Raw genomic sequence first — 15,840 nt, 5'->3', positions numbered from 1 at the left:
ATACAGGAATTTCTGCATGGACTAATTTAGCTGCAGCTTCTGGTCTCATGGGAAGCTGGATAAAATACCTTCCATTAGCCTTAATGATCAGACCATTCCCACACTGATCTAAAAGCATTTAAGGTTAACTTGAGGAAGGGCAACCTTAGAACCACCTTGCCCCACTGTCCATATCCCTTCCATTCCTCTGGTAATATTTGTTTTCCATCAGGTGGTCACTGTACTTGAAGGGAACACCTGGCACCAAAAACCACAAAGTGGAACTGGCATGTAAGACATAGAAATTGCTGCAGGCCATCAAATAATTTCCTMACTAAATTCCTACCTAACTTTAGATAGCTTGGAGATTTGAGGAGTTAGGACTGCAGTTCTCTAAATCCAAACTTCCYCTAAAAGGAGTGTTAGTGGTAACAGCAGTGCCAAAACCAAAAATGTAAGTTATTCTTAGGAGCAGCTATAGTATCATCTTTTGGGGATACAAACGCAATCRCCTCAGCAATCAATGAGAATCAACTATCTGCCAAATGAACAGAAGTGGAAAACATGGACACAGGAGTGTCTGTTGACTGTGCTTTAACTGAAAACTATCAAAAATTCAAGTGATACCCCGGCAGAAAATGCTTTCTCACCCGACACTGGAAGTCTGAGCCCTCTAAYCCGAGACATCCCTTGGTGACTAAATGTCCTCCGGACTCATCTTCTTCTATTATGGTGAAGCAGTAGCCATCAGTGCTGTGGATTGGAAAGAATGAGTCAGGAAAAGGCACTGAACTGGACAATTTGCAGTTGAACACTGTCTTAAACCTTGCTCCCTGCCAGGCAAACCTGCCATTCATAAATCGACACGCAGCTCCTGCCCACGAAGAGGAGGATCTGCCTCAGAGCTGTGCACTCACCTCTGCACTATTCCACAGCCTAAAACCCACTRACAAACATCCCAGCTGTGCCTGTGGGCATTAGTGTGTTAAGACTTTGGAGACCTGTACAGATAAAAGCTTCAGTGCTACACAAGGTCTGCCCAGAGTGCAGGAACAGGGCACGGATATTTGCATCACAGCAGAGACCTGAAGAAAGAAACCCTTTTGAGACACTGAATGGAAAATATTATCCAGAGTGATTTGTGATTCCTGTTTTAACCATATTTCAAAGTGCAACACCCCCCAGTGTATGAGTCCTTGAGTTATCATCAACACCCTTCATGGATGTTTACTTGTGTTACGAGCCTGAAGTGATCCATAATGCTCCCGTTTACAGGAACGTGCACCAGGRAGGGCAAGTATCCTAACAGATGGCTAGATGGTGCTGGTGATAAATGTCCTTCCCTGATGAAGGCCAAATGCCTGAATGCTATGGAAAGAGGGGGTGGAGGGCATGGAAAGAGGGCTGCATTTTATGGAGACTGCTGTGCATTAATTCTCAGTGCTCTGAGGGGGACACGTGATGTGTAAGAAACAAAAATTGACTGAGCTTCAGGAAGAAGATCCAAAAATMAAGAAAAAAACTCGTTAATGTATGACATTTAAGTCACAGAAAAATAAAATACTCTGTTATTTCCCCAGGAAAATAACACTGGCTATTACGTGCAATGAGTACTTTTCCGAAGAGAAGAAACAAACTTAGTTAAAACAAGGAAATAAAAAGAAAAAAAGATTAGAAAACTTAAACAGCAAAATTTCAGATGATTTTCTCCTTACTTGAATGCAACAAGAGTCTAAAGAGCACCAGCAGCAAAAGCAATGAAGATGTAAGAAAGGAGAGGCACAGTTACACATCTCAGAGAAAAACACAATTTGTAATTATTAGCTCCATGGCACAGAGATGCTGCATAGGATCATGTCAAACATTGTCCGTGGTGTATTTTTATATTAGTGGTGCAGGGTCTAGCCACGGTAAGCTCATTACTTCAAATAATAATCCATCATGGGTTATGGACTCCTGGACCTGAAAAGTAACCAGCTGCATGGTACAAATTACTTTCTCAGAGAAGCTGGGGATGCTTCTACTCCTCTTTGACATCGGGCATGTGAGTGAGGCAGAGACAGTAACCCACCTTGATTTCATTGCTTAAACTAGAAAGATAGGAACAATGGGATTGGCAAGAGAGACTCTAAGGAATCCATTAGAGCAGAATATTATATTATTATAGATTAGAYTTTATTTGTTTGCATGGTGCCTTTGAATCAAAGTAATGAGTAAGTTTAAGCCAGGGGACAGAGCAACAAAACAATAAATTGCAATCAAACGAAGCACAAAAAATGGGCTCCACAGCTAATAGTCCCCAGCAAAAAAAAAACCCCAAAACTCTCAATTCATCARTGAAAAGCAGAGGAAGGAAAAGTCAAATTGTTTGCAAAAGCGAAAAATACAAAACAGAAAAATCAGCAGATTTAATTCTATTATTCTGACTTGTCATGAGGGACTCTGATTTTTAGCTCATTTCTGAAAATTAAATTTAGGCTCCTCATGCACTTTAGTCCTTCTAAAAAATTTACTTCAAATTTAAAAAGAAAAATTGAGATTGAGTGGAGCAAAACAAAGAAGTTGCAAAGCTCCAACAAGAAGAATAAATCAAGCTCTTTACAGCCATTTGAATAATGAAGGAAAAGTGAGAGAAAAAAAATAGCTTTGCTGCGAAGAATAAACACTGGTACTGCTTGTTTCTACCTCTAAGAAAAAAAAAAATAAAAAAACCCACCAACCAACAACAAAAAGTTTTCATGCAATTTAAGAACTCATTATCTTTTTGAAAATTTCTGAGGTGTTTGGGTGAGAGGGAGAAATGACTCTCCTGGTTCTCAGGACGTCAGAAGGACCACACACTGCAAGCCAAGGGCAGGGCACACCCCTGCTGTTTTATTGATTACCCTACCTCCTACCTGCCCATGGYAGAAATGAAACTGTTCTTACCAACACAGCAAGTGAGAAGCTGTCAGAGAYGTGTGCCACGTCTCAAATTTTATGYTTATTTTGGTGGCTGCATGAACAGAAACATCTGTACATCAATGATACATGCAAAGCAGTATGAAAAATCTATTCTCCATTTCCTAGAAAAAAATAACTGCAGTATAGAACTGGTATTCTCCTAAAATCTGCCATTCAAATTCTAATTTTGTGTAATTTGATTCTGCAAATGGCACGTAAAGAAGGAATTCAATGTGAAGTTACTGAATACATCTGGGTACACACCCAGTAACCTCCTCCATCAAAGCACCACCTTATCAGAGCATGGTGCAGGAGGGGGATTAACTTCACTTTGGATGTGATCACTAATAAGCACAGATTTGCTACGTTATGCATTTGCCAAGAGTGAATTTGTACAAAGCCAATTCAAATGCCAGGAAGATAAAGGAAGTTAACAGCGGAAATGCCGACAGACACCAATACAGAAGGTGCTTCTACAATTACAGATGWCCACAAAGAGAGCAGGGATCTTAACTCAGACCTTTCCTAAATGTCAGAAGAGAGGAACCAAGGCCAACAGCTCTGCATCTGCTCACACAGATGTCCTCGCTGGCCAGCAGCCATTTCTCACAGAAGATGTGACCCCTCAGCTATCAAAACTTGCCTGCTGAAGATTGCCTGCTGGGACACAGCCAAGGATGGCATTATGTAACTTTGAAAAGCAACATCTTTCCCTCATTCAAAGCCCATCACAAAGAGGTTAAATAATTTGATGAAAAGACCCCTTATCTTTAATTTTATTTGCAAGTGAGTCCATACAAGTATTATTGCTTTCTTCYACTCCTCCTCTTTATATTCCTGATTTTGATGCTAGGAAGCATYCTTTCACTTCCATCCAAAGCAACATGACAAGTCTCTGCACCCTTTAAAAAATTATTTTAAAAATTCCTGTATAAAGGACTAAATTTATAAACGAGCATAAACATTAAAATATGAAAAGACTAACATCTAAGATCTCACSATCACTCCTTTATCAGAAAACATTAAGCTTTTCCCTAAAAATTAAAATTGCTTAAAACAAAAGTTGCCCGAACTCAGCGCTTTGGCCACTGTCACAGTCTTCTTCCTTCTACATACCAAATTACAAAAGAACATTCAATCATATCATTTGGAGAACAGGAGAATAACATCATCAAGTGAATTATCACCTCTGGTAACACTGAAAAAGCAACTTAATAGATAACCAAAGATGCAGTTGGGCAGAAATACAATCCAGTAGGCAAAACACAGGAACTTAAAACTTTATCAGCCCAATCTTTAAAACTGKCAGCATTTATTTGTGCATGAAAATGGAGTGCGACAAGGCACCTAATTAGCCTCTGCCTTTACTGCAATCCCATTGCAGTCAAAGGCAATTAGACGTAACACTGCCTTTTAAAATATGCAATTAATTATGATTAGACACAACTGTCCGTGCATTCACTTTGTACACACAAAACTTGAAATGGAACAGTAAAACAAGGTCCTGGTTGTGTTCAAAGCAGCTTTGACCTTCTTTACTGAAAGCCTTTTATGAATCACCCAGATGTTCAGAAACAAGAATAAAGTTTCAGCTCTGCAGTTTAGCACACCCTTTACAAGCTGAGAATTGTGACTTTCTCCAAAGATTTTCACTGTCAGTCAGGGCCTTGAGTGCACTAATATTTTTCAGTGGCCCCCCTTGTGACCCTTCTCTTCCCCTGCAAAGAAGCCCTGAGCAGTGGTACAGGAGCATGGGAAGGGCTACAGAAGGAGCTGTCTCTGCCCATTGATTTCAGTGGGGAAAAGGAGTCATGGTGRGGGAGAATATGGCCAGCCCTGGCAGCAGCCTCAGCTCCTGGCTTGGCCCCCCTTTTGCCACACCCTGGCATTAACCCTCCCTTGATGGCTCACCCTGTCTTCCAAACTTCACTGTGCTCATGGACTGCCACATTTTTTAAAGCACACTCTAACTCGGGCTACTGCTTTTCTGCTTGGATAAAAAGCAATCTCCCTTTCAAGCTGCAGTGTTATCCTTAGCTCTCAMAAGGATTGTTGGACTTAAGCTGCAGAAGGATAAAAAAAGGAAAATTCTGTATAGGAACACAGCAGGCTGTTAGAGSATTTGATACAGATGTGGTTAAAGAGTATTGGCTTTTAAATTTCTACAAATACAATTAYGGAGAGGATTTTAAATGGCCACCAGATGTCCTCCTTTTTATATAAACATTCAGACTACTGGTACTATGGGCAGGATCTATACTTTAAATCTGCAGATCTATACTTTTTATCTGCAGAAGCAGATAAAAATCTTCCTGGGAGATGACAGACTGCTTTTTATGAGAGAATTTTAATGGTGATTTCAATAGGACTAGGCYATTCTATTCTGAGAGTTTTAATTTRAACACAGCTGGAAATGCTTCTCCAATGAACTTTCAGAGGTTATTGTTCCTGGGCTCATAAAATGCTTCACTGCTTTAGTGAGAACCATGGCAGGGACAGTGGGTGAGCCCAAGCCCTGGCTGTGGATGCACTCAGTGAATTTCCTGGGTGTCAGAGCTTTGCCAGACCCTTGGGTGCCCCAGAACACACTGGTTTATTCCTGTTGGGCTGGAAGGTCCAAACTCTGAAGGTCCAAACTCTGAAGGTCCAAGCACATCCCAAAGCCTGAAAGATAGATACAGCTGACAAGAGGTTTGATTTTTTAATATAAAATCCAAAAGCCTTTTAGTGGCTACATCTGAGGCAAGCAGATAATTAATGCAGTAATGTTTAAMCTGAAGCTGTCAATTTATTCTTCAGACAAACACTGCAATCAATACTGCTTGAACTTCAAAATGGARAAACTTCCTTTATAGTGAGCCTCAATGATGCCCAGTGCTTTAAAATTGTGCCAACAGTCATTCACATTAGGATAAAATATGAAAGTTACTGCCTGGCTAGTAGGAAGATCCCAAAACCCCGGGGAAATGAATAATCCCTGCTAACCTGGTTGGTTGYGCTCAAATATTTTGAAACTTGGTCTCACTCCAGCCAGCTAACCAGATGCCTAAAAATCATGCTTTCCCAACAGGCGACTTGGGACTCTCTCCCCTCTGCAATCCATAATTCCAGGTATGTAGAAAGGAATTTAAGAAAGGAATTATTACACCAACAGTTAAGCCGATGTAGGGAAAACAAGGGGTGTTGGGTCCTTCACACCTCCCTGCAGCATCACACCAAGGCAGTGGGAGCCACAGCAAATGACCACGGCCATGAACAGGATTTCTGCTGGCAAGCCATTAAGGTAGTGCACTTAAATTAATTTTACTTGTTTTACATCACTCCAAACTCTTCAGTGATTTTTCACTTATGTCATTGCTCACTGGTCAAGTGGCAAGGTGGGCACTGATCAGGTAACAGCACAGGGCAGGAAAGAGGAGTTGATCTAAATCAAGTCTCCTGACTGCTCCAGGAGACTGTTGGCTGGACAGAAAAGTGATTATTATTTGATTAATAAAKTCCAGCTTCAATTATTATTTTGATTCCTAAATTTGAAAAAAATAATTTTGTCACCAAAGCAAGATATTCAAGCATAAAGTCTTCAAGCATTATGAAGATAAAAGGGGTTACCATTTTGTGTTTTATTACCACTTAACTGCCTGTTCTTGGGCATTAACACCTAAAAAAAAGTTTGACATTTGACACCATAAGGGGGATGCTGAACAGAGTTTTTTAAAGTACTGCAGTGAAGGAAAATGCACAGGTCCATTCTAACAGGACACTTACTCTTAGTTCCATGGAAAATACTTAATGTTCATGATGCCTACAAAGCAATATGCAACAGCAGGGCTCCMCAGCTGGGGTGTAAACCTTGTTCAATCAGTTCCCTAACATTGATCCCTTTGTGCTTCCTAACTCATGGATTTAAAAGTCATCTGTGACTTCCCTGCTACTGTGTGTGTGAGACAGCACGYACGAAAGCTGTGGCTCTTGCTGGGCAGGAGCTGGAAACAGCTGATTCATGCTGCAGGGGATCTGCAAATTGATATCAGAGTGGGCTTTTATAGCTTTTTTAACTGACTGCCATGTGAGAGCAGCTAGGTCTAACTCCTGGCTGAAGCATGGGTTTGTAGGAAGAGGTTAGAAAGGGGAAATGGTATTCACAGYTSTCACCAAAACTTTKATGYAYTTCAGGAGGRAACTGCAGGCMGARAAGAATAAAGTCAGGCTACAAATCCACRCTCAAAAATCCAACAAAGCAATCAGTCTCTTCAGCAACCTTAGGCTTTCCCCATTTATCYTTTTAATAYGCTGTCTTGAAGAGCTGACACAATRTTAGACTATCTCACCTCAAAGAGCTCTTCATCCCCAGCTGCACTCACATCTGTGCCCTGCTCCACACTTCCCTGGCTCCCACAGCTCCACCGGGCTATGGCTGACAGTGGGTGGGTATCTCCAGTGCCACACCTGCTTTAACTAGGCAGAAAAGTTTCAATTCCTCATGTGAAACATGAAGAGCTCAGTCCAACCTTACAGCAGCTGAAGCAGCCCGTGCCTGCATCTCAGGACAGAGGCTCCTCCAACCTTCATTCAACCTTCCTTCAACCTTCATTCAACAGCAACCGTGTGTGCCCAGCAGGAGCTGCTTTTGGGCAGGGGAACAGCAGCTTGGTCCCCCCACTGGCACCCTCAGTCACCTCTGCTGGCTTCAGCCAATGCCAGTGCAACACAAACCAACACTGAACAGCCAAGGGGCTCGTGCACATCTGGACCTGCCTCTCCCYCAGGGAGCCAAAAAGTCCTGAAGCAGAACCCAAGCCAAATCAGAAAGCTGTAGTACTCTAGGCACAAAATCAAACAGAAGGCTGTAGCTAGAAGAAGAAAATACTCAACACTTCACCTCAGGAGAGTTTTCCTTTTTCCTTTCCTTTTCCTTTCAGGAAACAAAAAAAAAACCCTCAAAGCCTCAAGGACCCATAGATGCAGCTGTTGCAGACACAAACAAAGACCAGGGCTCTTACAAACAGTCTWCTATTGAGAGTGATTATAAATTTATAAACATTTATTGACATTTCAATATATCTYCATTAAGTCTCCCCTCATTAACTGCATGTGCCTTTAAAAACAAAGTTCAACCTTCAGAAGATTTCACACGCAATGCCTTAAAACAAGTACTATCTAAAATGAATATGTAAATGATAAATATGTATATAGCCTAACCAAAAAAAAAAAACTTAAACAAACAAACATGCAGCTGATATCTAGGTAAAAATTACTTCTGATTTTTAGACCCAGTGAAAAACAACTCATCAGCTGCGACACCTGACCTGGGATTGCTGAGCTACCACAAATATGCTGTCCCATGTTTCATCACCAGGTATCTGTCCCACAAACCTGCAGGTGCTGTTGACCGAGTCCTCAGGGCAGTGGTGGTGGCACTGGCAGGACAGCTTCTTCTGGGGAGGAGCAGGGGCTGTGCTCTCACCATCTTTTCTGGCCTCCATGCTCAGCTTGCCAGAACTTCGCAAGGGCATGTTGTCYAGATAATTTGCTGTAAGARGGGAAKAAAAAGAAAGGATTTTAGRTTGCACCACARGACTTGAAATGAAGGCCTTAAACTGTTTCTACCCACCAAAACTTAATAAAGTTATTTGAGCTGAGTGCTCACTACAGAGGGTTTTTCTGTAGCTTGAAATGGTCACCATGTTTGAGGCTTATTGGACCTCTGTGGCATCCGATCAATTGCACAGGTCAAATCCGTGGTTACACCTTGGAGCTTGCTTTATCTCTACAGTATTTGTTACAGATCTACACCCACTGAACCCCATAAAAATCAGTGGGATTTATGGTACTTCAGGCACAACAGAACATGGGCCTACAATTTAACAAAGATTTTACAGAAAGAGATGTTCTCTCAAGTTCAACAGCGTGTTCTGTCACTGAATTGCAAAAGCACTGCCTGGAAAACAAGGGAAAGAGCTCATTTCTGTAGAAGAAAAGTCTATAAACAAAGTAAAAGACAAGAATGTGGTTTAGAATATACAATGCTGAAATATATGGAGGTGACTATTTCTAAAAATATCAGAGTACAGAATCTCCACAGAGCTGGTGGAGCACAGCTGGAGATGTTGGTGATAGGCTAGGAGCTGTTTAAGCAACCTCCTCCCCCCTGCTCTACTCATRAATATCAGCTTTCAGTCCTGGTGAAGGTTTTAAGCCTCAAAGACAAAAATGAGATTAGCATGAAAAGCTTCAACAGGCAGTTCCTCACTTTCCTTTTGGTTCCCTGTAAGAAATGTTACCAAAGGGTGATTTACAAGCAGCTGTCTCCAACAGAGTAGCTGAAGAGCAGGCTTGAAGTTCTCGACTTACTGTTAAGTCTTTAGAAACAATGGGTATTATAATTATTTGGATTGCCCTTGACTCTAAAATCTCCCCCAAATCTCYACCATTAGGACTGATATATTGTGGAGCTTTCATACTCCTTGCTGGAGTATGAAATATATTAACATTAAGGTGATACACATCAATAAGAAATGTTCACTAAAGCAGACTAATACCCCTATGAAACACAAAACTTATACAGCTTTTGTATTTTGACCTTTGCTCAGGACCTCTGTATCCCACTGAAACAGACTGGATTTTGGATTAGCACCCCTCTTTTTAAAGTAAAACCAGGAAATTTAGTTACAAAACACACACAAACTATGGGCTTGTAACCCTTGTGCCCAGCATGAAGACATAAACAGGATTCACAACAAAACTGGATGTCAGTCCCAYTGTGTTTTTACTAACATTTGGCAAAACTGGAACTAAAGGCATGAGTTCACTCACGTAGTTGCAGCTGTACCTTAAGATGCAGTAGATGCCTAAATTAAGGGAAAAAATGSACTGCTGTTTGTTTCTCCTAATATGATTATGCAGCCTGTGTACAATAAATTAATAACAACAGATGTTTGCTGCCTGGGCCATGGGATTAAAGATTATATRAAGTCTCTTTCAATCAGCAGTTTTTGTCTTTATTACTTTGTTACCACTGAATGGGGAATGTTCAACTCTTACTACTCCTGTCAAGAATTTTCAGACTTCAAGCTCATGAAGCAACCAAGTGAACTTCCAGCTTGTGAGCCAATTGAGTATAACAGTTTGCTCTGTACATCATTTCCACAGCTCTTTCTAGAAGCCCTCTACAGTTTCAGCAGGGATCTTTCCSCAACAAGGAGTGCAAAGATAAAAGCACTTTACACCTAGCACAAAAAAAAACCCACAGAAACATTTAACTACACATTTGATGGTGCCTAAATGTGTTAACTTCAGACAGCTAAATACCATCCTTGCAGTGTACACAATTGTAGACCATTCCTTTTTCCAAAAGGCATATAMGGATCATACCCCAATGCAATCTGTGCCCATCACTCATCAGGGATGTGATCGTGAGCAGCTTCAGCAAAACCTGCCATAAAAAACAACAGCTTTCACCCCTAGACCTGGCTGCACTCTCAGATAAAATAAGACAGGTGGAAGTTGATAAATTAGAATGAAAATGTGAAGTGCCATCAAAGCATTACAGGTGGCTACTCAGAGATGTAGTTTGGTTTCCAGAAAATTCAGGACAGATAAGCTGGCATTCAAATCTACGCTTTCCAAGAACTGGAATTAGGAATGTAACCTAGGATTTCACTTTCATCTAATGCCAGGGTCAAAACTAGTGCAAAATCATTGCAGTTCCAAAAAATGGAAAAAAAAATTAAGAGGTAGGACTAAGATACTTTCAATCAAGCTCTTTTCTGTCTTCTAAACTCTTCTCACTCTAGTCCCTTGCTCCTTTCATACCTTCACTTCCTGACTGCTAGCTAAAATAACAGGCAGACCTTTTGCCTCTGAAATTCAGCAATATCACCTAGCAGATAACCCTGGAGCATGTAAAGACTCTTCTCCTCCCATTCAGAGCTAAGTTTCAACAAGAAGATCTTTTGACTTCCATGTCTGCTTGACTTCAGCGCAGATTTTCCAGCAGTCCCTTTCCCAAAATGAAACATGCAGGAAGGAATTCACCAAGAGCTTTCCAGCTTGGCAAGAAGCTCCTCGATTTCAGGTGTGAAAAACACAGTTTGGGAGGGTGAACASCTTGTTAGTGTTGCATTTGCTGCTGTTCTGTTATAAGCACACGTTGGTCAGCAGCCCTGGTTCAGCCTAAGGATTAGAAGCCCKTTGGGTTTTGAAAGCTCTCCTAGGGCCCTCAAACAAGTGATTTCAGGCTATTTAAGTTTGGTTGCTTCTCTGCCATAGCCTATTCTGCTGCAATATGCTTATGGTCAGCTTCCCATCCCTGACACACTGAGCACAGCTTGGGAGAACTGCAGAGAAACAGTCATATCAAAAATAAGGTGATTTTAGTCAGCTGAGCAACTTACTGACTGCATCAGGGAATCCATCAAAGCATTTGAGAGTGAATGTCACCATCAGACTGTTGCACCTTCCTCAAATTTAGCTGATTTTCTCAGCTTAACTCTCTTTTTCCACTAAAATTCACCAGGCATGTACAAAGCACCATCCACCACAAGGATTGGCAGCCAGCTGCCAGGGCTTTGATGTCTCCCTGGAGTGCTACTCCTGAGAAATATTTTCCTCTCTAGGGCTGGGACCACTGAAAGCTGTGATGTGAAGAACTCTGTCAAGAATCTCTGCCTGAGAATGGGGTCTGTGTGCAGCATGCTRCTGCTTATTTTCTCCAAATGTGTTGGCGTGTCTCTCCCTCCACGCTTTGAGCTCTTTGATGGAAAGGTACATCTACAAARATCCTGAATCCAGGAGAAGGAAAACAAGGAAAATAAAGTGTTGTAAAATGAAAGTCATTCTCATGGGCATCCAGGATCATGTTAATGTCTAGTTTAAACCTCTACTAACCTCYACTGTCAACAAATAATCCTTCTTTGATATATTCTTCCATCTATGAGCACTAAGATTTGCAGCAAAATACTCTGTCATGCAGCAAACCCTTTCATGGCATTTCAGCCAGTTCTGCTACCATTTTTGTTAATGCCTGAGAATGACCACAGATCCCCACTCCACAATCACAATGATGTAACTATGATGATGAATTCTAACTCAAGTTTTAAACAATGTTGCTGTTTGTTGGTTTGGCAAGTCTGTAGACAGCGGTACCTCACACACAAAATGAAAATCACCAATTTAAGCTTTACTCATGTAGGTACAGAAAAAAAAATGATCTAGAGAGCCAGTCTCGCCATGCACATTCCGTGCTCTCTGCCATGGCTGCCAATAAGTCCTTCAGCCCCTGCCAACTGTAGCCATAGTTATGTGATTTGGACAAAAATTTCTCCACTAGAATCTGGATAAAGCCCAGTAACTCATTTCACACTGGCCCTMAGCCATCAGATGGTAATGACTTTTGGGCACTGCTCTGATTCAACGAGTCTGGTAATGCAAGAGGTGAAAAGCTCTTTATTCTGTTTCTCTGTGTTCTGCAGTTTGAATTTTAAGCCATCCCACTCCTGAAGGATGAATTAGCAATAGTTATCTTAACAAATTGGCTTCTCTGCCTCAGTTGTGTGATTTATGTGCTGTCTATGCAGTAAAAAAAGCAGATCTCTCATGACTTTGCATGCGCTTGTCAGGAGTAAAAGCCAATTTACTCCAATTTGCTCCCTTGCTTCCCTCCCAAAACAGATGCTAAGGACCACAAAACAGTCACAATCAAACCAAAAATCAGTATTTTGTGCTTACTCCTCTTTCTACACAGGGTTGTTGCAGCCTCAGATTGGTTCAATGCTATTCATGTTTTTTTTTCAGTCTAATAACAGCTAATCTACACAGTGAGCTTTCCCTTGAAACAGATTTTTGTTACAATTCAACTACCTTGCAATACTCTGCTAGAGTTTCCTATGACACAWCATGAACTGCAGCCTGATGACTTCCCACCAGGCCAGGGTTATACCATCAACACGACTGTTTTAGGAGAAAGGGAAATAAGTAACTGCTAACTTGCTGTTCTTTACAGTCATCAGATAAAAGAATTTCCATGGGATATTTTTTGGCAAATAGTCAGCAATGAAAACACAGTGCAGTTAAAGGACTTGAAATAAATTACACCTCTTAACTCGGCCTGATCTACTGTATAAAATAGTCAAGASGTAACAGTAAAACACTTTTTTATTGGTGATAATTACATAACAGAGAAGGAAAACTGGATCATGACAGTTTCCCTTTGCTGGATACTCAAGATACCATAAAACTCAAGGAAATATCAGATGCTGCTGAGACCTTCATATTTTTATTTCAAAACCACAGTAAATAAAGTCTGGCATTAATACACCAGAAAAAAATTAAACCAGCATGTTTTGCTTTTGAGTGTGTGACTACATTGCACTAGTGAGCCCAAACTGAGGTTGGTATCAATCCATGTKTCAAAAATATCAATCTGTGATATAATAAACTGACATACTAAAAAAACTGGAACATTGTGGGGCTTATGACCATTTCCCACCTAGGCTGGCTTTCCTGTACAACAAAATACAGAGAACCTACAAATTGTTCCTTCTCGTCTGTATATTGCAAAATTTGTGGTRGTTTTGCTCCTCTTCATGATGCAAATAAGGTTTAAAATAAAAAGTACTTTTAAATAACCTATCAAGGCAGTTTTCTTAAAACTTGTTTCTGTCAATACTCAAAACTTGCCACTGAGTACCAATACAKCTACATCCAGCGAGCACCACTTTAAACAATATCTTTATTTTTAAGAATTWTTATCTAAAAAGCTCAGCATGTAATGTAACAAGCTGCAACAAAGCCATGGAGAAAAGACTGTCCAAAATAATACCTATCCCATACTCCTCAAAACTTAAAACCACAAAGGCTTCAGGGGTGACACAGCCCACAGAAAACACACACACRTAATCTGCTCTCTCTGTTTTCCTCTCATTTCTGATGTCCACAGTTAATCTTTGACGCATTTTTCATTTGGAAGAAAATGAGAATTGGTTGGCACATTTTTCACAGCATGAGATAACATACCAATACAATGGAACACAGGCAGAAAAGAAAGACAACTTTTAAATTTCCAAAGAAAAAGTACTTTTTCATTTCCAAAGAAATGGGAATTGTTTTTTCCTGTCAGCTTGGACTCAGTAAAGTCTTCCCCTATCTACTGCAATTCCCARCTATTAAACAATTTCCCCAACTATGTCAAACATCTCACTCACTGCATTCTACCTTCCCCAATCCTTTGATTCAATCTGAAAATGACAAAATAAAAGCTTTTAAAATGTAAGTAAGTTCTTAATATCTTCCAATACAAATGAGCAGGTATTTCACATAAAGCAATTGTGCTGATATCTTAATGAGAATTATTTTTAATCCCCATATTTTACACAGCAAAAGTAATTGTGTTGGAGCTACCACTATTCTGAATAGTGCGTTCTTGTACTATTCAAAACAAACCAAAATTTTGCAAACCTTTGTGTAAGGTTGCTTTCCTTCCTTTGTGTAAGGTTGCTTTCCTTCCCCTCTGAACCACACCAACTACTGTTTGGGTGCATGTGTATTAGAGGTAATCAAACCGGAACAATTAAATGCAAATAGTTCATAACTACTAAAGTGAGATTCAAAGTCCCATCTGAGAATGATTAATTCTTCTGGACACAGCCAAGRCAGAGATACTGAACGCCTTCTTTGCATTGGTCTTCACTGACAAGACCATCCCTCATTATCCCTGTCCCAGAGGACCAGGGCAAAGGAAAGCTGGAAAGATTTCCCTYGGTTAAGGAGGTTAGAAAACTCCTATAGGCAAACTTGGCATCCCTAAGTCCTAACAGGATGCACCCATGAGTGCTGAAAGGGCTTGCAGACACCACAATGAGTCCACTCATGATTGTTTTTGAAAGGTTATGGCAATGGGGTGGGGTTGAGGTGCATGAGAACTGGAAGAATGCAAAAGTCACCCCAGTTTTCAAACAGGGCAGGAAGGAGGACCAAGGGACCCACTCATCAGTCAGCCTGACCTTAATCCCTCAGATAGCTCACTTGATTATCCCCAATAACACCAAGGTGGGGGGTCTGGTCCCCAATGGGCCAATCACTTAAGAGTTGGACTTAATGATTCCTGAGGATCCCTTCAAGTCAGAATATTCTGTGACAGGTGATGGAGTGCCTCGTGCTGGAGGCCATCTCTGTTGATATGGATGACAAAAATGATCAGGAGCAGTCAACACAGATTCACTAAAGTTAAACTATGCTCAAAACAGGATAGAAGTTAAGGTACAAAGATGCCAAATATGCAGTTTGGATATTAARCTACAAACAGCAGAGTCTGTGCCACACTCTGCACTTAGAAAATTTTTACTTAAAAAACCATAGTAAGATTACTGTTAACGTCCAAAGGTAGCAATTTTTGTTTCTAAGCTGCAAATCACCACACACACACGCAGTTCCAAACAGCAAACACCAAATGTGACCATCAGGAGATTATGCAAATGTCACTGGCAGTGATCTTGAAAACTCCTGAACAGCAGCAACAGGGGAGAGAACACAGATGGGAAGCAATGCAATGTSATACCACTGCTACTAATCCATGCTGGGCTATCTGATCTTTAAGAAAGCAGCAAAGATTGCACTGGGCAAGATTTTTACCTATTATCATTTCAGATGATTTGAGATTGAGGCATTCAGACAATGGAATTTAAGAGAAACAGCAAYAGACAGCTTTGACCCCATGGCACTCTTAGATATGTTTAATTAATCACTGTCACTCCCTTCCCCAAAGAGAAGAAACACAAGAGCACCATGCAGTCGAGACAAAAATAGTGCCTGAAAGATAAAAATATCAGCTAGCCATTCTCACCCCAAGATCAAAGACTGCACCTGGATATTAAAATATAATTAGCATGTGCATATGCCATGCTTGCAAAAAACATTGCCAAC

The 15,840-nt window shown here is 40.7% G+C and overlaps 1 protein-coding gene across 1 annotated transcript in view; it reads right to left on the bottom strand.

Annotated features, from left to right (window-relative positions):
• The window catches only part of BMPR1B (bone morphogenetic protein receptor type 1B), a 222,490-nt gene that overhangs the window by 19,243 nt on the left and 187,407 nt on the right, over positions 1 to 15,840 (bottom strand). The window contains exons 4-5 of the mRNA XM_057366581.1: positions 8,296 to 8,452; positions 630 to 732 (exon numbers count right to left, since the gene is read on the bottom strand). Of these exons, the coding sequence (XP_057222564.1) occupies positions 630 to 732; positions 8,296 to 8,435 (243 nt within the window). The 5' untranslated portion in view covers positions 8,436 to 8,452. The remainder of the gene's footprint in view (positions 1 to 629; positions 733 to 8,295; positions 8,453 to 15,840) is intronic.

The sequence above is a fragment of the Malurus melanocephalus genome, unplaced genomic scaffold (genome assembly GCF_030028575.1).
Source record: "Malurus melanocephalus ecotype Western Australia unplaced genomic scaffold, MMel_1.1 scaffold_68, whole genome shotgun sequence".
NCBI classification, from domain to species: Eukaryota; Metazoa; Chordata; class Aves; order Passeriformes; family Maluridae; genus Malurus; species Malurus melanocephalus.
This window is presented reverse-complemented; position numbering and strand designations above follow the sequence as displayed.